This window comes from Salvelinus namaycush, chromosome 31 (assembly GCF_016432855.1).
Source record: "Salvelinus namaycush isolate Seneca chromosome 31, SaNama_1.0, whole genome shotgun sequence".
Classification (NCBI taxonomy): Eukaryota; Metazoa; Chordata; class Actinopteri; order Salmoniformes; family Salmonidae; genus Salvelinus; species Salvelinus namaycush.
Window position 1 is genome coordinate 37,977,920 of NC_052337.1, and position 27,327 is coordinate 38,005,246.

The 27,327-nt window shown below is 44.8% G+C and overlaps 1 protein-coding gene across 1 annotated transcript; it reads left to right on the forward strand.

The window, feature by feature from the left end:
• The first annotated feature begins 727 nt into the window (after positions 1-727).
• phf24 (PHD finger protein 24) lies at positions 728-26,778 on the forward strand. The gene is made up of 7 exons (XM_038970150.1): positions 728-1,147; positions 2,922-3,107; positions 14,418-14,496; positions 14,985-15,187; positions 24,033-24,199; positions 26,509-26,589; positions 26,682-26,778. Exons 1-7 carry the CDS (start codon positions 728-730, stop codon positions 26,776-26,778), a joined length of 1,233 nt encoding a protein of 410 aa, XP_038826078.1.
• Positions 26,779-27,327: the final 549 nt, after the last annotated feature.

Here is a 27,327-nt window from a genome sequence, read left to right on the forward strand (position 1 = left end):
AGTACACCAAAATCCCTAAGAACTGAAGCCTAAAGCCCTTCAACTGGAGAATGACAGGAGAGGACAGAGTCACGTAAGAACAACGGAAGGACTCCTGTTGTACTCTGGATGAATGGGATTGGATTTCAGATCACAACATGTGTCCTCTAAGTACCGTGTAATCAACTTGAATCCAACTGCCCCATTTTCAATAATGGAATTCATGGTCACTTATGAGCCGACTGGAATGAGCACAAGTAGTTAGTTACATATGTTGTGTTTGTTGTCTGGAGATTACTGGGTTTTGTTCTACGATTCCCATCCATTTCATTTGTTGATTTATGTTTACTGCTCCATTTCATCCCCCTGTGCACATACTGGTTGAATCAACGTTGTTTCTACGTGTTTCTATTTCAATGAAATTATGTTGAACCAAGTGGAATAGATGTTGAATTGACATCTGTGCCCAGTGGGATGTGATTGAGCTCAGCCGCTTCTGCTCATCAATCTGATGATAGATCATGTCACTAGGCCTGAGAATGGAACCATTAAGAGCAAGGCATGTGATGCAAGCACACAAACATCACACAAAGTTGTTTAGTATATCAGTTTGATAGTAACTCTTGATAAAATGGCAAGTCTAATTAACCATATCGCTCAACCGATACTTATGCCATGCACGCAGTAATGAACACCTCTCTCGCCCCCCCCCCCCCATCTCTTTCTCTCTCACTCTCTATCTATAGTAATGGGAGTGCTCATGTCTAAGAAGCAGCAGGTGCAGAAATGCACCTCGGTCGTCTCTGCCTTTCAGCAGGGCATGAAGGAACGCGCTCCATCCACAACAAACCAGGGGGAAAGATCTGGAGAGGGGCCGGCTGAATCCTTGCCACCACCAAATCCAAAGGAGGGGGAGCACGGGGAGGCAGACAGCAAAGTGGGACCCTCGGGGACCTCCCAGCAAGCTGCTGCTCCAGGTCCGGCTCCCACCAGGGACGAGTGTAAGGTCAACCAGGAGGCCTGGAATAGGTTACGGGATGGGAAGGGGGTGGAGCCTGAGGATCTGGACAAGACCGGCCATCAGCTCACCCCACCTGCATTTGTACGTCCCAAGAGAGATGCCAATGATGACCAGCCTGTAGAAATAGCACTGGGACAGAGAGAGCAGGTAGGGTATTGTACAATAAAGGGTTTACTTTGACTAAATCCACACTTTGTTCTTTAAATCCCCGGATCTTCGGATTTTAAAGATGCGTGTGAGATTTTAAAGGAATTACCATGGCAACAGTCTTATCTCCCATGCACTCCAGTTGAGTTGATGTTCTGACTGAAAAGAGACCTAAACAACTTAAGTATGGAGAGTCTATCATTTTCTCCCATAGGTGAAATAATCATTTATAGATGAGCAAGGAAGCATTTTGTTGGACGGTGTATACCATGTCTATCCCGTACATATGACTAATTAAACACACCAGCTATTTCCACTCCACTATATAATTTTTGTCTAAGTGCTCTTCATAGAGCGCGTGCTGTGGGCGGGTACTCGGGCTGTCTGAGAGGAGGCCTTGGCCCTGCCTCACTACCCAGGGCCACCATAACTAATTGGGATCCTGAGGTGGTCAGGGATGGGGGCTGGGTTCAGGAGTGTACCAGATGACCAATCAGCTGGTTGGGTCTATTAGGAAGAGCACATTGTTATAATAGGACTCTTAAAGAGGATTGTTATGCTTTCTATCACTAATGGTGCTCATCAGATATAACAAATTGAATAGAGAGTGGACTACTTGCAGTAATTAACAATGATATGTTACAATAATACGAGCTCCAGGGTCAGACTGGAGAGGAAAAGATAAAACATTAACATCTGACTGAAATGGATGGCCATAGCAGCAACAAAATGCTGAATGGCATATATTATTATAGCACTTACAGATCAGATCTAAATTACACTGTTTTTATTTGGAGCTGTAGGATACTTGGCATAAGAGTAAAAAAAAAAAAATCCTAATTAGTCATCAAGGAGTTACAAAACATCTGCTATAATTGTGATATTGGAAAGCAGTTTCAGCCTCCTTCATGGTTGGGTAGAACCAATAGTCATTTCACCTTTCCTATCAGCCTCTTCAGAATAATAAGAATCCTCCCACATAATGAGAAGACAAGCTAGTTGGAAACTACTGTTGAGTTACATCCGTTTCATAATGTGATGAGAGTGTAGACCACACTGTCTGTGGGATATAATTCATAGGTTTGAGTACTGAGCATGGAGGAGGTATGGTTCCTTCTGGCTATGGTCACCTGTCAGGGACCAGGTTTGACAAGGTCAGTCCAGATGACCATGATAGGATAAAAACTACGGTTAAAAAGGTAAATACACAGACAGTGAATTGAATCTAACTTATTATTCTAATAATAATAACTGCCTGTGCTATGGTCAAACTTCCCACTATAATCATTTTCACTGTGTTGACAGTCAAGTGTGTACCTCCTGTAAATACAGTCCTGAGGGACAGACCTGAAATCAGAGGAGACCAAGACTAAACTGATACTTCTAAAATGTCACTCCATACTTATTAAATTACTACGAAAGAAAACATTGCTGTCTAAGCTGTGAATCCAAACTTAAATAAAATATTTGAGTATGTGGCATAATCAGCAGACAATGGCATAATTATTTGTATTCGCTGTTTAATCAAGCCAATACCCAGTCAAGACTGTAACTTCAAGGAGAGGACCGCTAGCCTTCATGGTGCCATCTGATTCAAAGCTGCTCTGTCTGAGAGTCTGTGTGTGAGTGACTTAAACACTGTCTGTGTGTAAGTGACACCTAGTTGATTTGAAATACAACTCGCAGTCCTCCTACGTAGGCATCAAACCCAAATGAGTTTTATGAATTGAGTATAACCCTTTAACCTAGTGACCTTAATTGCCTTTTCCTCCAGCCGGTCAATGATGAGATGTGCGAGGTGTGTGAGGTGTGGACGGCCAACGACCTCTTCCCCTGCAGGACCTGCACACGAGTCTTCCATGATGGCTGTCTGAGGGAGTTGGGCTACCTGCGCACCGAACTCCTGCAGGAGATGAGGGAGACAGCCCACACTTCAACAGGCTGGAGCTGCTACTACTGCGTGAGTCACTCAATCTGAACCTCCCATTGGCTATTCACATGGACCAACCACGCTCCACAAAGTTGTTTTACATTTTTTTTTTTTTTTTTTCCCCTTGAGTCATACTGTTAAAAAAGAAAAGAAAAAAACTTTTATTGTCACATACACCGGATTGGTGCTGTGACATGTTATTTTACAGGGCAGCCATAGTAGTACAAATTAAGGTTAAGTGCCTTGCTCAAGGGCACAAACATATTTTTCACCTTGTCGGCTCGGGTATTTGTACCAGCAACCTTTCGGTTACTGGTGTAACCGATGTGAAATGGCTAGCTAGTTAGCGGTGGTGCGCGCTAATAGCGTTTCAATCGGTGACGTCACTCGCGTTGAGACCTTGAAGTGGCTTTTGTGGAGCGATGGGTAACGATGCTTCGTGGGTGACTGTTGTTGTTGATGTGTGCAGAGGGTCCCTGGTTCGCGCCCGGATCGGGGCGAGGGGACGGACTAAAGTTTAACTGTTACACTGGCCCAACGCTCTGACCACTAACTGTTAACAGCACACACTTTATGAACCTGAACACACCATGTCCCCAAATACTATGCAGCACAATTCTGCCAATTGACTTCTTCCTATCTGGCCCAAGATCAGTGTTTTTTATTTGTATTTTATTTCACCTTTTATTTAACCAGGTAGGCTAGTTAAGAACAAGTTCTCATATGCAACTGCGACCTGGCCAAGATAAAGCATAGCAGTTTGACATATACAACAACACAGTTACACATGGAATAAACAAAACATACAGTCAATAATACAGTAGAAAAACAAGAAAACAAAGTCTATATACAGTGAGTGCAAATGGTAAGATAAGGGAGTTAAGGCAATAAATAGGCCAGGGTGGCGAAGTAATTACAATATAGCAATTAAACACTGTAATGGTAGATGTGCAGAAGATGAATGTGCAAGTAGAGATACTGGGGTGCAAAGGAGCAAGATAAATAAATACAGTATGGGGATGAGGTAGTTGGATGGGCTGTTTACAGATTGGCTATGTGCAGTGATCTGTGAGCTGCTCTGACAGCTGGTGCTTAAAGCTAGTGAGGGAGATATGAGTCTCCAGCTTCAGTGATTTTTGCAGTTCGTTCCAGTCATTGGCAGCAGAGAACTGGAAGGAAAGGCGGCCGAAGGATGAATTGGCTTTGGGGGTGACCAGTGAGATATACCTGCTGGAGCGTGTGCTATGAGTGGGTGCTGCTATGGTGACCAGTGAGCTGAGATAAGGCGGGGCTTTACCTAGCAGAGGCTTGTAGATGACCTGGAGCCAGTGGGTTTGGTGACGAGAGTGAAGCGAGGGCCAGCCAACGAGAGAGTACAGGTCGCAGTGGTGGGTAGTATATGGGGCTTTGGTGACAAAACGGATGGCACTGTGATAGACTGCATCCAATTTGTTGAGTGTTGGAGGCTATTTTGTAAATGACATCACCGAAGTCGAGGATCGGTAGGATGGTCAGTTTTACAAGGGTATGTTTGGCAGCATGAGTGAAGGATGCTTTGTTGCGAAACAGGAAGCCGATTCTAGATTTAATTTTGGATTGGAGATGCTTAATGTGAGTCGAAGGAGAGTTTACAGTCTAACCAGACACCTAGGTATTTATAGTTATCCACATATTCTAAGTCAGAGCCGTCCAGAGTAGTGATGCTGGACGGGCGGGCAGGTGCGGGCACTGATCGGTTGAAGAGCATGTATTTAGTATGGGTGAGAGGGAGAAAGTGAAGAGATGAAGAGTGATAGTAGAAGAGGGTGACAGTGAGAAAAAGACACCTTTTCATCTCAGAAGAGTTCAGCTCTACACTCAATGTGCTATCTAGAAGCTAAAAGTGGTTTTCGGCTGTCCTCATCGGAGAACCCTTTGAAGAACCCTTTTTGGTTCCAGGTAGAACCCTTTCCACAGAGGGTTCTACATGGAACCCCAAAGAGTTCTACCTGGAACCAAAAAAGGTTTTCCAATGGGGACAGCCAAAGAACCTTCATCGACGCTGCAGAAATAAATACTATTTATTTTATCGCTTAGTACAGTCATCCAAAATGTCTAGCTGTGTCCCCATTTGACATTTTAATTTCACAGCTTTGGTGTTGTGCCATTATCACCTCTCTTCTCATCCACAGGCTTGGGGCTTTGACTGAAGTGGTTAGAGCTGGTGCTGCTGTCACTTCTGACTAGACTTTTCCACTGTCAAGGGGACCAGAAAGTCACAGCAACATTGTCCCTAAATGTTATTGTTATTGCTTAAGGGTCTTTGTAACATAAAAGGAATTACTTTTAATATGTTATAATTTGATTCGGTGCACAAATCCCCAAAGTGCTCACGATAGAGTAACCTATTTAAACTTGTTTGGATTGTGGATTAACACATACATAAAAAAAAACTCCAGGTGTTACTCGGGAGATGACAATATCATCAGAAATATCTAGGGCAGGTCATCCAATTTATTACTGTTGTTGTACTATATATACAAAAGTATGTGGACACCCTTTCAAATGAGTGGATTCGGTTATATCAGCCACACTCGTTCATGACGTGTATACAATCGAGCACACAGCCATGCAATCTCCATAGACAAACATTGGCAGTAGAATGGCCGTACTGAAGAGCTCTGTGAATTTCAATGTGGCACAGTCATAGGATGTCACCTTTCGAAAGAATAAGTTTGTTAAATTTCTTCCTGCTAGAGCTGCTCCGGTCAACAGTAAGTGCTGTTCTTGTGATGTGGAAACATCTAGGAGCAACAACAGCTCAGCCGCAAAGTGGTAGGCCACACAATCTCACAGAATGGGACCGCTGAGTGCTGAAGTGTTTAAAAATCATCTGTCCTCGGTTGCAACACTCACTACCGAGTTCCAAACTGCCTCTGGATCAACGTCAGCACAATAACTGTTTGTTGGGAGCTTCATAACATGGGTTTCCATGGCCGAGCAGCCGCACACAAGCCTAAGATCACCATGCGCAATACCAAGCGTCGGCTGGAGTGGTCATTGGACTCTGGAGCAGTGGAAACCACGTTCTGGAGTGATGAATCACGCTTCACCATCTGGCAGTCCGACGGATGAATCTGGGTTTGGCGGATGCCAGTAGAGCGCTACCTGCCCGAATGCATAGTGCCAACTGTTAAATTTGGTGGAGGAGGAATAATGGTCTGGGGCTGTTTTTCATGGTTTGGGCTAAACCCCTTAGTTCCAGTGAAGGGAAATCTTAACGCTACAGCATACAATGACATTCTAGACGATTCTTTTCTTCAAACTTTGTGGCAACAGTTTGGGGGAAGGCCATTCCTGTTTCAGCATGACAATGCCCCCATACGCAAAGCAAGGTCCATACAGAAATTGTTTGTTGATATCGGTGTGGAAGAACTTGACTGGCCTGCACACAGCCCTGACCTCAACCCCATCGAACACCTTTGGGATGAATTGTAATGCTGACTGCGAGCCAGGCCTAATCGTCCAACATCAGTGCCCGACTTCACTAATGCTCTTGTGGCTGAATGGAAGCAAGTCCCTGCAGCAATGTTCAAACATCTAATGGAAAGTCTTCCCAGAATAATGGAGGCTGTTACAGCAGCAAAGGGGGCACCAACTCCATATTAATGCCCATGATTTTGGAATGAGATGTTCGACAAGCAGGTGTCCACATACTTTTTCTCATGTAGTGTATGTTTACTATAGCTCCCTGAGGATTTCAAATGGGATTATTTTCACCATGAACTGATCTTGAGAAATAGTTTAACAAACCTGCCAGAGACTACACATACATACAGTAGCCAAGAAAGTGGGTTGTGGTGTTTTAATTATACACCAAGTTCAACACATCCCACTATGTACAGATACAGAACAGATTTCGCTCTTTCAAACATGAAGTCAGCAGTCTCCCGGTGCTGAGGTGATTTGAGCATGATGGATATTGAGTGAGAGTGAGTATGTTACACTGCCAGGCCCAGGAAACTGCTTCCCCATGCAGGCTAATCAATGCACTCACAATTATGGGATTATTTGTTGACTCGTATTGAATGCAGTGTGTTTACGCAATCCTCAGAAATACAAAAGTACTAATGTTACCCAGCAGGCTCTCTAGCAGCCCCCAGATTTGATTCACCACCTCTTCATCCCCTCCTCTTCTGACGTTCTCTTGTTCGGACACCCCCTGTTATGATATCTGGCAAGCAGAGTTTGGACTACTTAGCATACGTGTGATAAATGAACTCTCTAAAGCAGGTCTTCCCAAACTGGGGTACGCGCAATGCCGTCGGGGTAATTCCAAATAAAAAATATTGGCCTTTCACATTTTCAAACAGTACATTTTTATATTTTCCAACGTGGCTGTACATTTGGGTGAGTTTTTTTTTTCTTCTCTCGCCTGAGTAGCCTCGTTTCACTGCCATAAATAAAATTGAACCATCTAGTGTTCAGCGAAATAACAAACAAATGTCAAATACAGGTAGCCTAGTCAAATAATTAACATCCAATCACATTAACCGTTACACTCTTGTGGGAATTCCACTAACAGTCCGTATGTAGCCAAACGTAGCTGCTGCTCATTCCGTTTGCTCAAATTGATAAATGGTTCAAATAAAATAAGGCCCACATATGTGTCTATATGGACCAGCTCTACTGGTAGTACTGCTACTACCAGCAGTACTACATCTGCACCTGTCGACGACACAAGTTGTTCTGTTTCCACGAGCACATCCAATGCTAGCATCAGTAATTCTACATTTGTTGTTAGCCCAGCTAGCATGGACACTGACAGTTGTGAATCTGATGCAGCTGAAGAGCTACTGCCCCCTTACCCGGGAAAGCACCGAACGACAGACAGGGACGTTGGACCGAACAACAGACAGGGACGTTGGGGAGCTACTGCCCTCTTACCCGGGAAAGCACCGAACAACAGACATTGGACCATCAAAGAGGCGCAAATATGATGAACTACATTGATTTGGGGTTCACTTATATTGGGAGTAGTACCTTTCCTCAGCCATAGTGTGTTATATGTGCAAAAGTACTATCTCACAACTCAATGAAACCTTCACTCTTGCGCAGACATTTAGAAACAAAACATGCCAATTCGAAAAATAAGCCACATTCGTTTTTTGAGCGAGAGTTAAGACGACTTTTGAGTAGTAAGACGTATTAAAGCAACAGATACCATTAATAAGAAGGGGCTAGAAGCATCTTATATGGTGAGCTACTGAGTGGCTAGGACAGGCAAACCCCATACTATTGTGGAGGACTTAATTATTCCTGCTGCTGCAGATATGGCTGGGGGGAAAAGGCCCATGCCTTCATCAAACACTGGTTCATGACGCATCAGTGACATGGCAGGAGATGTTTTGAAACAATTACTGCTTTGCATACAAGCCAGTGAATTCTATGTGTTACAGCTGGATGAGTCAACAGACGTGGCGGGCCTGACACAGCTCCTGGTATATGTCCTTTATGTTTATGGGGGGTCAATTAAGGAAGATATCCTCTTCTGCAAACCACTGGAAACCAGGAAAACGGGAGAGGATATTTTTAAAGTACTGGACAGCTTTGTGACATCAAATTAACTTTGGTGGTCAAGATGTGTTGGCTTTTGCGCCATCAGTACAGATACCATGACAGGGAGACACAGTGGAGTGGTAACGCGCATGCAAGCAGTTGCTCCCGACACCACTTGGGTTCACTGCAGCATCCACAGAGAGGCTCTTGCTGCCAAAGGAATGCCTGGCAGTTTGAAAGACATTTTGGACACTACAGTGAAAATGGTTAACTTTGTTCAAGCAAGGCCCCTGAATTATTGTGTATTTTCTGCACTATGCAATGAAATGTGCAGCAACCATGTAACGATTTTACAACATAGAGAAGTGTGCTGTTTATCAAGGGGCAAAGTATTGACACTTAAAAAAAAAAACATTTTTACTGACCATAATCTTCACTTGTCTGACCACTTCCATGATGATGAGTTTCTCACACGACTGGCCTATCTGGGTGAAAAAAAAAAAAATCTGAATCTAGGATTACAGGGACTCTCCGCAACTATATTCAATGTGCGGGACAGAATTGAGGCTATGATTTAAGAAGTTGGAGCTCTTCTCTGTCTGCATTAAGGACAACACACACGTCTTTTCATCATTGTATGATTTTTTTTTTTGTGCGCAAATGAACTCAAGCTTACGGACAATATAAAATGTGATATAGCGAAGCACCTGAGTGAGTTGGGTACGCAATTACGCAGGTACTTTCCCGAAACGGATGACACAAACTGGATTCGTTATCCCTTTCATGCCATGTCTCCAGTCCACTTACCGATATCTGAACAAGAGAGCCTCATCAAATTGCAACAAGCGGTTCTGTGAAAATTGAATTTCTGGATTGGGCTGCGTTCAGAGTATTCTGCATTGGCAAATCACGCTGTTAAGACACTGATGTCCTTTGCAACCACGTATCTATGTAAGAGTGGATTCTCGGCCCTCACTAGCATGAAAACTAAATACAGGCACAGACTGTGTGGAAGATTATTTAAGACTGAGACTCTCTCTAATACAACCCAACATTGCAGTTATGTCCATCCTTTCAAGCACACCCTTCTCATTAACCTGTTGTTCTGAATTTTTGATGAACAAATAAGGTTTTATATGTAAGATGGTTAAATAAAGAGCAAAATTATTATTATTTGTGCCCTGGTCCTATAAGAGCTCTTTGTCACAAACTGCCTCGTGAGAGGTGACACTCATTCTTATGTTTAATACATGTATTGTGTGTGTGTGCGTGGCAGGCTTACAATGATGGCAAAAAACATTTGAGTGCGCTGACCCTGGTGCTAGAGGGGGTACGCAGCTGGAGGTTGAATGTTTTGAAGGGGTACGGGACTATAAAACGTTTGGGAACCACTGCTCTAAAGAATACTCCTATCTTTCCTGAAGCTACTGTTTATTTGATTCCTTAAAGGGTTTAGTGAAAGCCCAAAGAGCACTGGACTCCATATCCTGTTTTCAAGCTCCATATTAGTGCGTAAAGCTTTAATCTAAATATATTTCGGTGGGCGACGCTACTGGAAATCAAATGGTTTGATATTCATGTGATCTCATAACCCTGGGCTACCCAGAGATTTCACCCATCATGGCCAATTATCCAACCCAATTATTACCTTCTGTCCTCCAACTCCCTCCTCTCAACCTGCTCATCAGGGTTGAGGGCCTTCGCATCCACCACACACCTGCAGATAATTAACTTAATTGAAGTTTTAATGTGTTCGACCTGAACTGCTCCCTCGCCAAGTTTTCAGCGTGAACAGCATGGTAGACAGAATCAGGTAGACATATAGTGCACATTCAGACTCATCACCTTTCTGGAGTGTAGTAAAATGGCTGCTAGGCTTATATTTTCCTATTACCGTGGTTGTTTATTTCAGGACAGTTTCTAAGAAGCGATACTGTAAAACCATCTAGCAGCCATTTTACGACAGCGCATGCACTTGACATACTTGATAATAGTAGCTTCAGAGAAACTGCATAATAACCACACCAAGGCTTTCTGGAACATGTATGACGCATGTTGAACTTAATGTGTTCAGACACACTACACATTAATCCATTAGAGCACACACCATATATAATCTACTACAGAACACTTCAAATAATTATGGTACACGCCATTATAGCGCATGCAGTGGGTCATACTTTGTGCTAGGGCTGGGCGGTATCCAGATTTTCATATCGTCCTACCGTCCTTCTCTCATCCTGGGATTTATGTTATTACTGGCTTAGTACACAATGGGGCACCAAAAACAACCCACAAAATCCCATTGGGTGTCTATTACCAAATTTGCAGAAGTAATAGTGAATTTCCATGGAGGCTGCTAGCTAAATATTCTAACGAGCGCAAACGAAAATAAGTGAATTGCAAAGGTCAAAGTTTTATACCTATAGGTAGGAGCTACCGAATTTAGAGTTTGGACATTTACAAGCTAATGTGAACGAGATTTATTGTGCAAATGAACAAAGTTGACGCATGCTTGTCTTTTTAGGAAGAACAGTACTGGCCCCGGAGCAGTGTACATGCTCTGCTTGGAGAAGAGGGACAAGAACAGAGAGGAGGAAAAAATGCAAGGAAATCATAGCAGTGGCAGCTGTACAGACTTCTCAAACACAGCAGAAAGCGAACACTATATGATGCCCCATCTCCTCATTAATTCAGCCACTTACTTAGTTAACTAGCAAGTTAAACTTAGGGGAAGCGTTAATGCAAAATTATGATATTTGTTTTTCACAATGAAAAAAATATAAAACCCGTAAGGAATGGATCGAAATTTACAGAATTAGTACCTGGAGTAAAATTGGAGGGTGAAGGGTCATTCTTTTTCAATTTCAGTCAAGAGGAGGGTTTTTTTTTTTTTTTTTGTTAAAAACAAAATGTAGTCCATGGGAGGGTCATGTAATCAAGCAATTAAATTTTTAGAATGAGCTTTGTTTTAATTACTATCTTGGGTATAGCGGGGGGTCTCTTTTTCTTCTCTAACTTTTAGGGAGGGTTTAGGTCATATATATTTTGGTCAAGGGAGGGCCGTTTTCATTTCAGAGATGTCCAATTTTCTCCATGTAACCCTTATTATAGCATTCAATCCCTAAGATATCTTGCTGCATTTTGTAAACATAGATCTAAAATGCTTCTTATTGAAATTTTTGCTAGGCATCAGACACATTTTGTGCTTCAGTTGCCTACTTTTTTGTTGTGTAGCCTACTTTTCTCTGGTAAAATGCAAGATTAACTTTAACTTCTACTTCATCACAATCCCGGATCCGGGAGCACCCCCATCAGTAAAAAAGCTGACTAGCATAGCCTAGCATAGCGTCACAAGTAAATACTAGCATCTAAATATCATTAAATCACAAGTCCAAGACACCAGATGAAAGATACACATCTTGTGAATCCAGCCATCATTTCTGATTTTTAAAATGTTTTACAGGGAAGACACAATATGTATTTCTATTAGCTAACCACGATAGCAAAAGACACAACTTTTTTTCCCCACCATTTTTTTCCTGCATAGGTAGCTATCACAATTTCGACCAAATAAAGATATAAATAGTCACTAACCAAGAAACAACTTCATCAGATGACAGTCTGATAACATATTTATTGTATAGCATATGTTTTGTTAGAAAAATTTGCATATTTCAGGTATAAATCATAGTTTTACATTGCAGCCACCATCACAACTCTCACCAAAGCAACTAGAATAACTACAGAGACCAACGTGAATTACCTAAATACTCATCATAAAACATTTATGAAAAATACACAGCGTACAGCAAATGAAAGACAAAGATCTTGTGAATCCAGCCAATATTTCAGATTTTGTAAGTGTTTTACAGCGAAAACACAATATAGCATTATATTAGCTTACTACAATAGCCAACCACACAACAGCATTGATTCAAGCCAACAATAGCGATAACGAATAAACCAGCAAAATATATTAATTTTTTCACTAACCTTCTCAAACTTCTTCAGATGACAGTCCTTTAACATCATATTACACAATACATATAGAGTTTGTTCGAAAATGTGCATATTTAGCGGCACAAATCGTGGTTATACAATGAGAATAGTAGCCAAGCTGCCAACAAAATGTCGGGAGAAATCTTGGGAGAGGCACCTAATCTAATCATTAACTAATCATAAACTTGACTAAAAAATACAGGTTGGACAGCAAATGAAAGATACATTAGTTCTTAATGCAACCGCTGTGTTAGATTTTTAAAATTAACGTTACTACGACATACAGCGTGCGTTAAAGGGAGACCGCACCGAAATTAATGGCGGAATAGGAGTTTTACATTTTTCAACAGAACAACGATTTAACATCATAAATAGTTCTTACTTTTTGATGAGCTTTCATCAGAATCTTGGGCAAGTTGTCCTTTGTCCAAAAGAATCGTTGCTCGGTTGTAGATTGTCGTCTTCAACTTTGGAATTAGCAGTAAACATTAGCCATGTGGCCCAGACGTGCCCAACTCACTATAACGCAGCACAAATAAATATCCGAAAATCGCAATATACTGATATAAACTGATATAACTCGGTTTAAAATAACAACATTATGATGTCTTTAACACCTATATCGAATAAAATCAGAGCCGGATATATCTAAGGCCTATAACGGGAGCTTCCCAGAACGCCATCCTGAGGTCTGTCTTGCGTCATGGCGAATGATGAAAAGAGTGCACCCCACGTTCCCAGACCCTTTATATGGCCTCAGATCTGCCTAGCAACTCCATTCCAATTCTCACTATTTGCTGACATCTAGGGGAAGGCGTATGCAGTGCATCTCGACCAATAGAAGACATGCAAATTAATAAACTGACCCCAGAACAGCCTGCCTGATTTCAGATTTCTCACTTCCTCACAGGAAGTTTGCTCCAACTTGAGTTCTGTTTTACTCACAGATATAATTCAAACGGTTTTAGAAACTAGAGAGTGTTTTCTATCCAATAGTAATAATAATATGCATATTGTACGAGCAAGAATTGAGTACGAGGCAGTTTAATTTGGGAACTAAATTTTTACAAAGTGAAAACGGCACCCCCTATTGAGAAAAGGTTTTAAGCAAAACATTAGGAAATGTAGCTGGCTACATTATTTCTATGATAAACATTAGAAATATGATGGCCATGTGTCGTTTTTGCAAAAAAGACCTTGCTTTTTCATTGTAAGCTAATTTACTTGTGTGGGCTGCCAACCAAATAGCGTTGCGCTTCTGTTGTCATCTGATGAAAATTAAGCTATTTTCTGCCGAATGTGTTGCACTAATGTATTTTCTGTGAAGGAAAACTGTAGCTGCACGCTACTAATCACTCTATTGAAGCAAAAACAACAGCCTTTCAATATAAAACGCAACCCATGTCAATACACTGCTGGACTCACCTGCTCCCGCTTTCTCCAGTTGTGCTATTTTCAAACAAACACATGACTGGCTCAACTGTTATGGGGAACTTTGGTAAGTTTCATGTGAAATGAAGACCGTGATCTGCTTTACTTCCTATCGTATTGCACAAGTTGACTGCAGGTATTTACTTAAAGAAGCTACAAATATAAAAATGTATTGAACAAAAAAAAAGTCTCAAATTTCTGATGGTATTGAAAAAAAACATCCTGAGGCTATTTCCAAATACCTCAGTATACGGTATCCCGCCCAAGCTAACTTTGTACTGCTTTCCAGTACCTTCTACTTGACTTTACTACAGATGCCAGTTTGTATCAGATCTCTCCCCATTTAACTGTGACCTTTCCCTCCCACAGGACAATGTGAACCTGCTTCTGACTGAAGAGGAGATGTACAGCCTAATGGAAACATTCAAGCAGTGCAAGATCATCCCTGGTCAGTCATACTGCTGCAGCTCTAGAGAACAATACATTTCATAGCTGACAGATCTCCATAAGCCGGGACAAGTATGCTTTATTTGGTACAGCACAGTTGACAGATTAATAGATCAGTACATGCATACAGGGCTGTTCTCATACAGCTCTTCAAGTATCTCTGAACCAACCCTCTGAGCGCATTGAGTTACTGAGTACAGAAAGGTGCCAAAAGCTCTGTTTTTGTAATGGCACATGCTCATAATAACTAAAAAATGTCTATATAGGAATTATTGGTAACTACCTGTTAATGTATATATTTGGTAGCAATTGTCTGTTTACAGGTAGCTATAAAACTGCACACTATTACAGCCTTGTTTCCTACTGTGTGAAGGGAAATCAACAAGAGGCATTTCACCTTTTGTAAAATGAATAATAATCATAAACTATTTGTATTTTGGATCACTGCTTGTGGAGATTAATTTTGGTTCAATTGCTCTTGCTGTGTAGAGTCGTGCCTGGTGTCAGATGAGCTGCTGCAGTACCGCCACTTTGTGTCCAAGCAACTGTTTGAGAAGGACCTGTCTGATGAGCAGGAAGAGGAGGTACTGGCTCAGTTCGCTGCCCTGGACCCAGAGAAGAGGGGCCAGATTGAGTGGTCTGACTTCCTATACCATGAGTCCCTGGGAGTGCTCAGGAAGTTCCGCACCGAGGTACCAAAACCCATCAAACACACTCACATACTCCGGATTCCCTTGTTCCAGTGTTAATTTCGTCAACAAAAATAGTGACTCAAATATAAGTCAAACACCTATTTTTCAGTGGCAATTGACAAGACCATAACTGTCTAAATAGACCCAGAAACTATAACTAAACGAACATTATTTTAATTTCAGATGTCTAAAACGAGACGAGACAAAATTATATCTAACTTCTAAGTGGACTGGATGAGTTTTTGGAGAGTGAGAGCTTTTCAGTGATAAGCACAATTAATATTAGAAGCGCAGTGCAGTTCTGTTCAGCAATGGGATGTACAGTGGGGCAAAAAAGTATTTAGTCAGCCACCAATTGTGCAAGTTCTCCCACTTAAAAAGATGAGAGAGGCCTGTAATTTTCATCATAGGTACACTTCAACTATGACAGACAAAATGAGGAAAAAAAATCCAGAAAATCACATTGTAGGATTTTTAATGAATTTATTTGCAAATTATGGTGGAAAATAAGTATTTGGTCACCTACAAACAAGCAAGATTTCTGGCTCTCACATACCTGTAACTTCTTCTTTAAGAGGCTCCTCTGTCCTCCACTCGTTACCTGTATTAATGGCATCTGTTAAAACTTGTTATCAGTATAAAAGACACCTGTCCACAACCTCAAACAGTCACACTCCAAACTCCACTATGGCCAAGACCAAAGAGCTGTCAAAGGACACCAGAAACAAAATTGTAGACCTGCACCAGGCTGGGAAGACTGAATCTGCAATAGGTAAGCAGCTTGGTTTGAAGAAATCAACTGTGGGAGCAATTATTAGGAAATGGAAGACATACAAGACCACTAATAATCTCCCTCAATCTGGGGCTCCACGCAAGATTTCACCCCGTGGGGTCAAAATGATCACAAGAACGGTGAGGAAAAATCCCAGAACCACACTGGGGGACCTAGTGAATGACCTGCAGAGAGCTGGGACCAAAGTAACAAAGCCTACCATCAGTAACACACTACGCCGCCAGGGACTCAAATCCTGCAGTGCCAGACGTGTCCCCCTGCTTAAGCCAGTACATGTCCAGGCCCGTCTGAAGTTTGCTAGAGAGCATTTGGATGATCCAGAAGAAGATTGGGAGAATGTCATATGGTCAGATGAAACCAAAATATAACTTTTTGGTAAAAACTCAACTCGTCGTGTTTGGAGGACAAAGAATGCTGAGTTGCATCCAAAGAACACCATACCTACTGTGAAGCATGGGGGTGGAAACATCATGCTTTGGGGCTTTTTTCTGCAAAGGGACCAGGACGACTGATCTGTGTAAAGGAAAGAATGAATGGGGCCATGTATCGTGAGATTTTGAGTGAAAACCTCCTTCCATTAGCAAGGGCATTGAAGATGAAACGTGGCTGGGTCTTTCAGCATGACAATGATCCCAAACACACCGCCCGGGCAACGAAGGAGTGGCTTCGTAAGAAGCATTTCAAGGTCCTGGAGTGGCCTAGCCAGTCTCCAGATCTCAACCCCATAGAAAATCTTTGGAGGGAGTTGAAAGTCCGTGTTGCCCAGCAACAGCCCCAAAACATCACTGCTCTAGAGGAGATCTGCATGGAGGAATGGGCCAAAATACCAGCAACAGTGTGTGAAAACCTTGTGAAGACTTACAGAAAACATTTGACCTCTGTCATTGCCAACAAAGGGTATATAACAAATGATTGAGAAACTTTTGTTATTGACCAAATACTTATTTTCCACCATAATTTGCAAATAAATTCATTAAAAATCCTACAATGTGATTTTCTGGATTTTTTTTCCTCATTTTGTCTGTCATAGTTGAAGTGTACCTATGATGAAAATTACAGGCCTCTCTCATCTTTTTAAGTGGGAGAACTTGCACAATTGGTGGCTGACTAAATACTTTTTTGCCCCACTGTACATGCCACACCTGGCACACAGCCTGCATCAGCCGGTGAGCTGCAGGGGAGAAAGCGATGTGTGGGCATACAGGCTCTGGCTCCGCTCCAGGGAGTGTGGGCAGACAGGCTCCGCTCCAGGGAGTGTGGGCATACAGGCTCCGCTCCGGCTCTACTCCAGGGAGTGTGGGCATACAGGCTCCGCTCCAGGGAGTGTGGGCATACAGGCTCCGCTCCAGGGAGTGTGGGCATACAGGCTCCGCTCCAGGGAGTGTGGGCATACAGGCTCCGCTCCAGGGAGTGTGGGCATACAGGCTCCGCTCCAGGGAGTGTGGGCATACACGCTCCGCTACAGGGAGTGTGGGCAGACAGGCTCCGCTCCAGGGAGTGTGGGCAGACAGGCTCCGCTCCAGGGAGTGTGGGCATACAGGCTCCGCTCCAGGGAGTGTGGGCAGACAGGCTCCGCTCCAGGGAGTGTGGGCAGACAGGCTCCGCTCCAGGGAGTGTGGGCAGACAGGCTCCGCTCCAGGGAGTGTGGGCAGACAGGCTCCGCTCCAGGGAGTGTGGGCAGACAGGCTCCGCTCCAGGGAGTGTGGGCAGACAGGCTCCGCTCCAGGGAGTGTGGGCAGACAGGCTCCGCTCCAGGGAGTGTGGGCAGACAGGCTCTGCTCCAGCTCCGCCGCACTCTCTTGCTTCCTTGTAGCTAACCAGTCACCACCAGCCTTCTAGTTAGCTACCCTTTGCCTGGTTAAGAAACACAAGTTGCTTTACGAAATTAAAAACAATAACCGCATTGTTTAATAGCAAAACAACAGTCTAGCTATGCCTTTATCTCCCTTGAGTGTAGAAAAGTAGAATGTCTTTGAAGTTGTAGTCTCACTCAACCTTCCCACATTCCCCACTGCATTTCATTTACATTCATAGAGCATATAGTAGGCCATTCTAAACCGGACCGTTAACTGAACAAGGTGTAGCCTAAAATGGTTACGTTACCTCATTAGCTAGCTATAGCTAACATGGGGCGTGTTCAGCAGGATGGAACATTTTGGAACATTCAGATATAGAAACATGATCTGTAAAACAAACATGCCTCGCTGACGTGTTGCATAGGAACAACGTCGTCTCTATTCATGGAATTTCTACCAGCAACATTCAACAACATTTTGCAACTGGTAACATTACCAGAAATATTTGGTGGCACAGAAGAAAAGGGATAGCAAACAATTTATTGACCAATTTCCTTTTTCCACTACACTGACTTGGTAAATATTGTTATTTTGAGTTAATGTGGACCCAGTGACTCAGACTTGAGCAATTGGACCAGGACTTGAGCACTGGGACTCAGACTTCAGCCATAGGGACTTGTGACTCGACCATTGGTGAATCGGACTTTGTCTGGGACTCGAGTACAGGGGACTTGGGACTCCCGATTTGGACATGCGGTTTAGTGACTCAACTACATCACTGGGCGAAACCCCAATTGTGGCCGATTCATCTGTGGAACATTGACAACAATGGCAATGATGCAAGGTGCAACCCATACTACTTTGCCAATACTTTGCGGCACCATCTGGTGATTGTGCTTCTCTCTGTCTCTCTCTGTTTTTTTTAATGTAATGAGTAATATCTATGTAGGCTGAATTAGGAATTTACATGGCCAGCTAATTCTTATAAACTCATCAAAATAAGAAACTTCCTCTCATTGCCAACTGCTTTTATTTTCAGCAAACTTAACATTGTGTTATTGACTGTACACTTGTTTATTCCATGTGTAACTCTGTGTTGTTGTTTCTGTCGCACTGCTTTGCTTTATCTCGGCCAGGTTCTCAACTAGCTTACCTGGTTAAATAAAGGTGGAAAAAATAACATGAACATAACAAGATTCAACAACTGAGACATAAACTGAACAGGTTCCACAGACATGTGACTAACAGAAATGGAATAATGTGTCCCTGAACAAAGGTGGGGTCAAAAGTAACAGTCAGTATCTGGTGTGGCCACCAGCTGCATTAAGAACTGCAGTGCATCTCCTCCTCATGGACTGCACAATGATTTGCCAGTTCTTGCTGTGAGATGTTACCCCACTCTTCCACCAAGGCACCTGCAAGTTCCCGGACATTTCTGGGGGGAATGGCCCGAGCCCTCACCCTCCGATCCAACAGGTCCCAGACGTGCTTAATGGCCATGGCAGAACACTGACATTCCTGTCTTGCAAGAAGTCACACACAGAACGAGCAGTATGGCTGGTGGCATTGTCATGCTGGACGGTCATGTCAGGATGAGCCTGCAGGAAGGGTACCACATGAGAGAGGGGGATGTCTTCCCTGTAACGCACAGTGTTGAAATTGCCTGCAATGACAGCAAGCTCAGTCCGATGATGCTGTGACACACTGCCCCAGACCATGACGATCCCGCTCCGGAGTACAGGTCTCAGTGTAACGCTCATTCCTTTGACGATAAACGCAAATTCAACCATCACCCCTGGTGAGACAAAACTGTGACTCGTCAGTGAAGAGCACTTTTTGCCAGTCCTGTCTGGTCCAGCGGCGGTGGATTTGTGCCCATAGGTGACGTCGTTGCGGGTGATGTCTGGTGAGGCCTACAATCCCTCATGGAGGGATTGTGCGTTCCTGGTGTAACTCGGGCAGTTGTTGTCATCTTGTACCTGTCCCGCAAGTGTGATTTTAGGATGTACCGATCCTGTGCAGGTGTTGTTACACGTAGGACGGACAGCTGATCGTCTTCGCAGTGGCAGACTGTCTCCCTGTAGCGCTGTCTTAGGCATTTCACAGTACGGACATTGCAATTTTTTCCCCTGGCCACATCTGCAGTCCTCATGCCTCCTTGCAGCATGCCTAAGGCACCTCCACGCAGATGAGCAGGGACCCTGGTCATCTTTCTTTTGGTGTTTTTCAGAGTCGGTAGAAAGGCCTCTTCAGTGTCCGAAGTTTTCATAACTGTAACCTTAATTGCCTACCGTCTGTAAGCTGTTAGTGTCTTAATGACCATTCCACAGATGCATGTTCATTAATTGTTTATGATTCATTGAACAAGCATGGGAAACAGTGTTTAAACCCTTTACAAAGAAGATCTGTGAAGTTATTTGGATTTTTACGAATGTAACGGGCGTCTAGTTCCTCCTCCTCCTCAGACGAGGAGAGAAGGATCGGAGGACCAAAATGCAGCGGGTTGTGAATACATACTGAATTTATTGGAAGACGAAAACACGAAAAAACACTTGAATAAACTACAAAACAAATAACGACGTAGACTGACCTAAAACATGAGAACTTACATATAACATGAAGAACGCACGAACAGGTACAGACTACAACTAACGAACGAACAAACCGAAACAGTCCCGTGTGGTGCGCAGACACAGACACGGAAGACAATCACCCACAAACAAACAGTGTGAACAGCCAACCTATATATGGTTCTCAATCAGAGGAAAACGTCAAACACCTGTCTCTGATTGAGAACCATATAAGGCTAATTACAAGTGACCTAAACATAGAAACACAAAACATAGAATGCCCACCCCAACTCATGCCCTGACCAACTAAACACATACAAAAATAACATAAAACAGGTCAGGAACGTGACAGAACCCCCCCCTCAAGGTGCGAACTCCGGACGCACCACCAAAAGTCTAGGGGAGGGTCTGGGTGGGCATCTGTCCACGGTGGTGGCTCAGGCTCTGGGCGTGGTTCCCATCCCACCATAATACATCCCCGCTTCTTTATCCCCCTCACAATGCCCACCCTCCAAATAACCCCACCTAAATTAAGGGGCATCACCGGAATGAGGGGCAACACCAGAATGAGGGGCAACACCAGAATGAGGGGCAACACCAGAATGAGGGGCAACACCAGAATGAGGGGCAACACCAGAATGAGGGACAACACCAGAATGAGGGGCAGATCCTGGCTGGCTGGCTCTGGCGGATCCTGGCTGGCTGGCTCTGGCGGATCCTGGCTGGCTGGCTCTGGCGGATCCTGGCTGGCTGGCTCTGGCGGATCCTGGCTGGATGATGGCTTAATGCTGGATGACGGCTCTGGCTGGTCATGGCTGGATGACGGCTCTGGCTGGTCATGGCTGGATGACGGCTCTGGCTGGTCATGGCTGGATGACGGCTCATGGCTGGATGACGGCTCATGGCTGGATGACGGCTCTGGCTGGTCATGGCTGGATGACGGCTCATGGCTGGATGACGGCTCTGGCTGGTCATGGCTGGATGACGGCTCTGGCTGGTCATGGCTGGATGACGGCTCTGGCTGGTCATGGCTCGCTGACGGCTCTGGCTGGTCATGGCTCGCTGACGGCTCTGGCTGGTCATGGCTCGCTGACGGCTCTGGCTGGTCATGGCTCGCGGAAGGCTCTGGCTGGTCATGGCTCGCGGAAGGCTCTGGCTGATCCTGTCTGGCGGAAGGCTCTGGCTGATCCTGTCTGGCGGAAGGCTTTGGCTGCTCCTGTCTGGCGGAAGGCTTTGGCTGCTCCTGTCTGGCGGAAGGCTCTAGCGGCTCCTGTCGGGCGGAAGGCTCTAGCGGCTCCTGTCTGGCGGAAGGCTCTAGCGGCTCCTGTCTGGCGGACGGCTCTGTAGGCTCATGGCAGACGGGCGGCTTTGCAGGCTCATGGCAGACGGGCGGCTTTGAAGGCTCAGTACCGACGGGCGGCTTTGAAGGCTCAATACAGACGGGCAGTTCATGCGGCGCTTGGCAGACGGACAGTTCAGACGCCGTTGGGCAGACGGGCAGTTCAGGTGCCGCTGGGCAGACGGGCAGTTCAGGCGCCGCTGGGCAGACGGCAGACTCTGGCCGGCTGAGACGCACTGTAGGCCTGGTGCGTGGTACCGGAACTGGAGGTACCGGGCTAAGGACACGCACCTTCAGGCTAGTGCGGGGAACAACAACAGGGCACACTGGACTCTCAAGGCGTACTATAGGCCTGGTGCGTGGTACCGGCACTGGTGGTACCGGGCTGAGGGCACGCACATCAGGGCGAGTATGGGGAGAAGGAACAGTGCGTACAGGGCTCTGGAGACGCCCTGGAAGCCTGGTGCGTGGTGCCGGAACTGGAGGTACCGGGCTAAGGACACGCACCTTCAGGCTAGTGCGGGGAACAACAACAGGGCACACTGGACTCTCGATGCGCACTATAGGCCTGGTGCGTGGTACCGGAACTGGAGGTACCGGGCTGAGGGCACGCACATCAGGGCGAGTGCGGGGAGAAGGAACAGTGCGCACAGGGCTCTGGAGACGCACAGGAGGCTTGGTGCGTGGCGCCGGGACTGGAGGCACTGGGCTGGATACACACACCACAGGGAGAGTGCGTGGAGGAGGAACAGGGCTCTGGAGACGCACTGGAAACCTGGTGCGTGGTGTAGGCACTGGTGGTACTGGCCTGGAGCGGGGAGCTGGCGCTGGAAATACCTGACCATGCAGGCGTACTGGCTCCCTTGAGCACTGAGCCTGCCCAACCTTACCTGGTTGTATGCTCCCCGTCGCCCGACCAGTGCGGGGAGGTGGAATAACCCGCACCGGGCTATGTAGGCGAACTGGGGACACCATGCGTAAGGCTGGTGCCATGTAAGCCGGCCCGAGGAGACGCACTGGTGGCCAGATGTGTAGAGCCGGCTTCATGACATCCGGCTCAACGCTCAATCTAGCCCGGCAGATACGTGGAGCTGGAATGTACCGAACCAGGCTATGCACACGTACAGGAGACACCATGCGCTCTACTGCGTAACAGGTGTCTGCCCGAACTCTCGCTCTCCACGGTAAGTACAGGGAGTGGGCGCAGGTCTCCTACCTGACTTCGCCACTCTCCCTTCTAGCCCCCCCCCAATACATTTTTGGGGTTTACTCACAGGCTTCCAGCCACGTCTCCTTGCTGCCTCCTCATACCACCGCTCCTGGGCTTTAGCTGCCTCCCTCTCTTCCCGAGAGCGGCGATTCTCTCCTGTCTGAGCCCAGGGTCCTTTTCCAGCCAATATTTCCTCCCATGTCCATGAGTCCTGGTTTCGCTGTTGCGCTCTCCCCCGTCGCTTGGTCCTAGGGGGGTGGGTGATTCTGTAACGGGAGTCTAGTTCCTCCTCCTCCTCAGACGAGGAGAGGAGAGAAGGATCGGAGGACCAAAATGCAGCGGGTTGTGAATACATACTGAATTTATTGGAAGACAAAAACACGAAAAAACACTTGAATAAACTACAAAACAAATAACGACGTAGACTGACCTAAAACATGAGAACTTACATATAACATGAAGAACGCACGAACAGGTACAGACTACAACTAACGAACGAACAAACCGAAACAGTCCCGTGTGGTGCGCAGACACAGACACGGAAGACAATCACCCACAAACAAACAGTGTGAACAGCCAACCTATATATGGTTCTCAATCAGAGGAAAACGTCAAACACCTGTCTCTGATTGAGAACCATATAAGGCTAATTACAAGTGACCTAAACATAGAAACACAAAACATAGAATGCCCACCCCAACTCACGCCCTGACCAACTAAACACATACAAAAATAACATAAAACAGGTCAGGAACGTGACAACGAATTATCTTTTGAAAGAGAGGGTCCTGAAAAAAGGACGTTTCTTTTTTTGCTGAGTTTATGTTTGTCATATTTCTGCTGTTGGGAAGAATAGGATGTTATGCATTAAAATATGTTGGTAGGACAAGGTTATGTATGTTTGTGCACATGGTCACTGATTATGTTAACTATAGGTTAATGAGGCAATAAAAATGTGATTAAAATGAAAGGGCATTTATTTGACTAAAATGGCCCACTGTTTTCATCATTTTGACAATTAAACTAAATCATTAATCAAATGACAAATGTGATTAAGACTTAATGATATGTTAGTCAAAATGAGACTGGACTAAATCTAAAAAAAGAGAGCCAAAATGAACACTGCCTTGTTCCCAGAACTCGTTGGTGCGTCTGTTGAGCGCTAAGGAGAGAGACCACGTGCGGTCAGTGTTCGTGGGTTTGGACCTGGATAAAGATGGTGTGGTCACGGGAGCAGAGACCCGCTGGGCCCAGCAGTCCTGGTTTCAGAAGTCCAGCAAGGAGTCCCAGTCCTGCAACGTGAGGTGAGCATAACGCTGGTGAGACTGAGCTCAGGACCATCCATCTACAGGAGATGAGGTTGAAAAGTTAATTCAATGTCTGTCACAGACTCGCAGTCAGGCGCTCCAACTCAATGTGACCCATTTCTCCTCTTCTATCCGCCTCATACTCTACAACAGGGAACATCAACTAAATTCAGCTGCGGGATGATATTTTCATAATTACAAATATTTTGTAGACTGCAAATTGACTGCAAGAAGCCCAAACGGATATAATTTTGTACTAAAACATAATACTTTTAAACCTTGCTTAAATTTGTATACAATCACATACAGTATATCTCTATTATGCGTGGGAATACTTGGGAACAGATTTCCAAAGCTCCCTTGGAGCTGATTTTACTGGTGTTTTCAGTCTTTTATGTCCAACAATAAAAATAAAAAAATCTACGAAATCGCAGGCCGCCAGTTGGGGAACCCTGCTCTACAAACGAAGAACTAATATTCGTTTTATGGTGTGAGATGCAGCAAATTGACTGTGCCTGTGAGAGCTGTGAACTAAAGCTGACTGCTGGGGTTTCATCTGAATTTTCTCACATTGCTGTAGATGCCTCAACTTTTAATCATATTTCAGTGCCAACAGCACAGTCTGCATTGCTGACAAATGCCCATCCTGTCTTTGAAGAACACTCAGTGGGGTCCATTTTTGTTGCTGGCTGTGGTTGCCATTTCACTTTGCAAGAATGTTCAAGCCACAATAAACTCCACTGGTTCAGTTTTGGTTAGATGCAACAAGTTGTCAGTTGCTATTGACTGGGGTAACAGAGGTACAGGTGCTTGTTGTGATGTTACCCTTGTGCTGCTGGTGATAGGCCCTGGCTCTTCTCCATCTCAGTGGTCGGGCCTGCTGCAGGCTCATCAGTGAGCTTGGGATCGCTCTCGACATGGTCCTCTTTTTATTTTTTTGTGCTCTTGGCAGTGCCCAGCCATTTTTGGATGTCCATGCTGATAAACGCTTAGCCAACCACCTATAATTATTCAGCTTGTCGCTACCAAAACATAACAAAGCTAGTATCTACTAGCTAGGTTATTATTAGCTGTCTGCAAAAGTGAACAACTTTCCCCCCCTCCCTGTGAGGAAAGAAACCCCACCCTGGGATCCGATGAGCTTCCTTAACAAGGTAAAGATGGTCCCTTATGACATAACCATGCCCGGCTTTTCTACCTCGTAGAGTTGGCCCTGTTCAGGGCTGCTCTGAGCTGTATGAAATAATTTACATAAGCTAGCTTTATTTCTATAACTCACCTCTCTTCATCTGTGTTGGTCTCACTGTGATCTAGACCTTCTCTCTGATACCAATTAATTCACAATAAGTGTGTGCATGCACTAACTTGTTACCCTCCTTCATTGTTATATGTCATGTAATGCCATTCCATCCTTCACAGACTCTTTGGATTGTGTTCTCCTGTGAATTGTGGGTAAGTGACACAGCACGGCATGGGTTATATGTATTTTTCTTCAATTCGGCACATCCAAGCCCTCAATCCACAAGTAATCTCACACAACCTATTCCCTGTTGACATTCCACCCATCATTTCACTCCCCCACCCACCAAGGCCAGGATAAAGTCCACCTGAGGAATAAGGAAATTACAGATATAAAGTTGAAAGAACAAATTGAGATGTCTAGCCTGTACTCCAAGAGTCCTTCCTATGATGATTCCCTGTTGGTTTGATAAGATCGATCCAGTCCTCTCATTAGAAAGATCAAAAGATAGGCTTTCGTTTTTCTGTGAGAAGCTCTAGGAGGCTTCACTCATCAGCTTTGAGGACACAGGGGGCTAAGTTGACGTGAGAGGGTCTACGCCCAGAACTGAGAATGCATTCTAATTCACCTCTTAGGTCAGAAGCTGCTGTTTTTTTTATTTATTTTTTACAGCTTTTGCATAGAGCTTACTTATAGTATATGATATACATCATTTTAAGCCGGAGAATGTATAATGTAAACATAATATTAAGCCAGAGAGTGCGAGAAGATTGAGGATGTAACAGAAAGTGTTCACAAAGCAGACCTTGAACCTTTCTCTGTCTTTAATAAATCATGAGTTTGGCTGTGGCCTGGAAGAACGCCGTTTGGTCTCAATAACCCACTGAGACATTTTCAGTGGGAATGTGGTTTTGCACTATATTTGCACCTGACCTCTTCACAGCTGAAACAAAACACTTTTTGAAAGAAAAAGGTGTCTTGTCCTTGGCAGACATGTTGGAAACTCAATGCCACCAATTGTAGTGTATAGTGATACAATATTTCTGTCGTGTGTTTCCTGAGGCAGTATTAGCCACGTTGGCCCCATATCTGAGAGCAGTCCAGCCAGCTCCAGCAGTGAGAGAAGCAGTCAGAAAGATGACAACAGGTATGTACTAAATATAATATTTAGTGTGTTTGCAGTAAGCAAGCCTCAGTTTAGAGGAGTTGGCTCCCTAACCTCTCTGTTCCCCTCACCAGACCAGTGAGCTGGGAAGACTTCCTGAGGGAGAGTGCCATCTACATCCTGGCTGCACGGCCCAACAGCTTGGCCATGCACATCCGCCTACCACTATAGCCCAAGAGACCTCACCCTGCCTGGGAGAGCATATACCATGGCAGTATAGGGGACAAACCTGAGCCCAATAGAGGAATACTGCACCACTAAGAGACTGGACAGAACAAGCCATCTACAGATCTCCTGCTTCACACCACCGATCAACGACCCACTGACACCACCGATCAACGACCCACTGACACCACCGATCAACGACCCACTGACACCACCGATCAACGACCCACTGACACCACCAATCAACGACCCACTGAAAACAACCGATCAACGACCCACTGAAAACAACATTCAATGACCTACAAGTACTTACTGACAGTAAAATGACAACACAAGCAGACAGCCCACTTGTTATAGACAATCATGAAAACACTAAGGATAAAAAGGCAACAGCCCATTTTCACACACAAGCCAACAATTCAGTGGTGCTTTGAAGGCTCGGGGTATCCTGGGAGGCTCACTTTCCCCTAAATCAGTGCTTCCCAACTCCGGTTCTTGATTACCCCCAACGGCACACATTTTGTTGTTGCCCCGGACAAATTAAATGAGATGTTT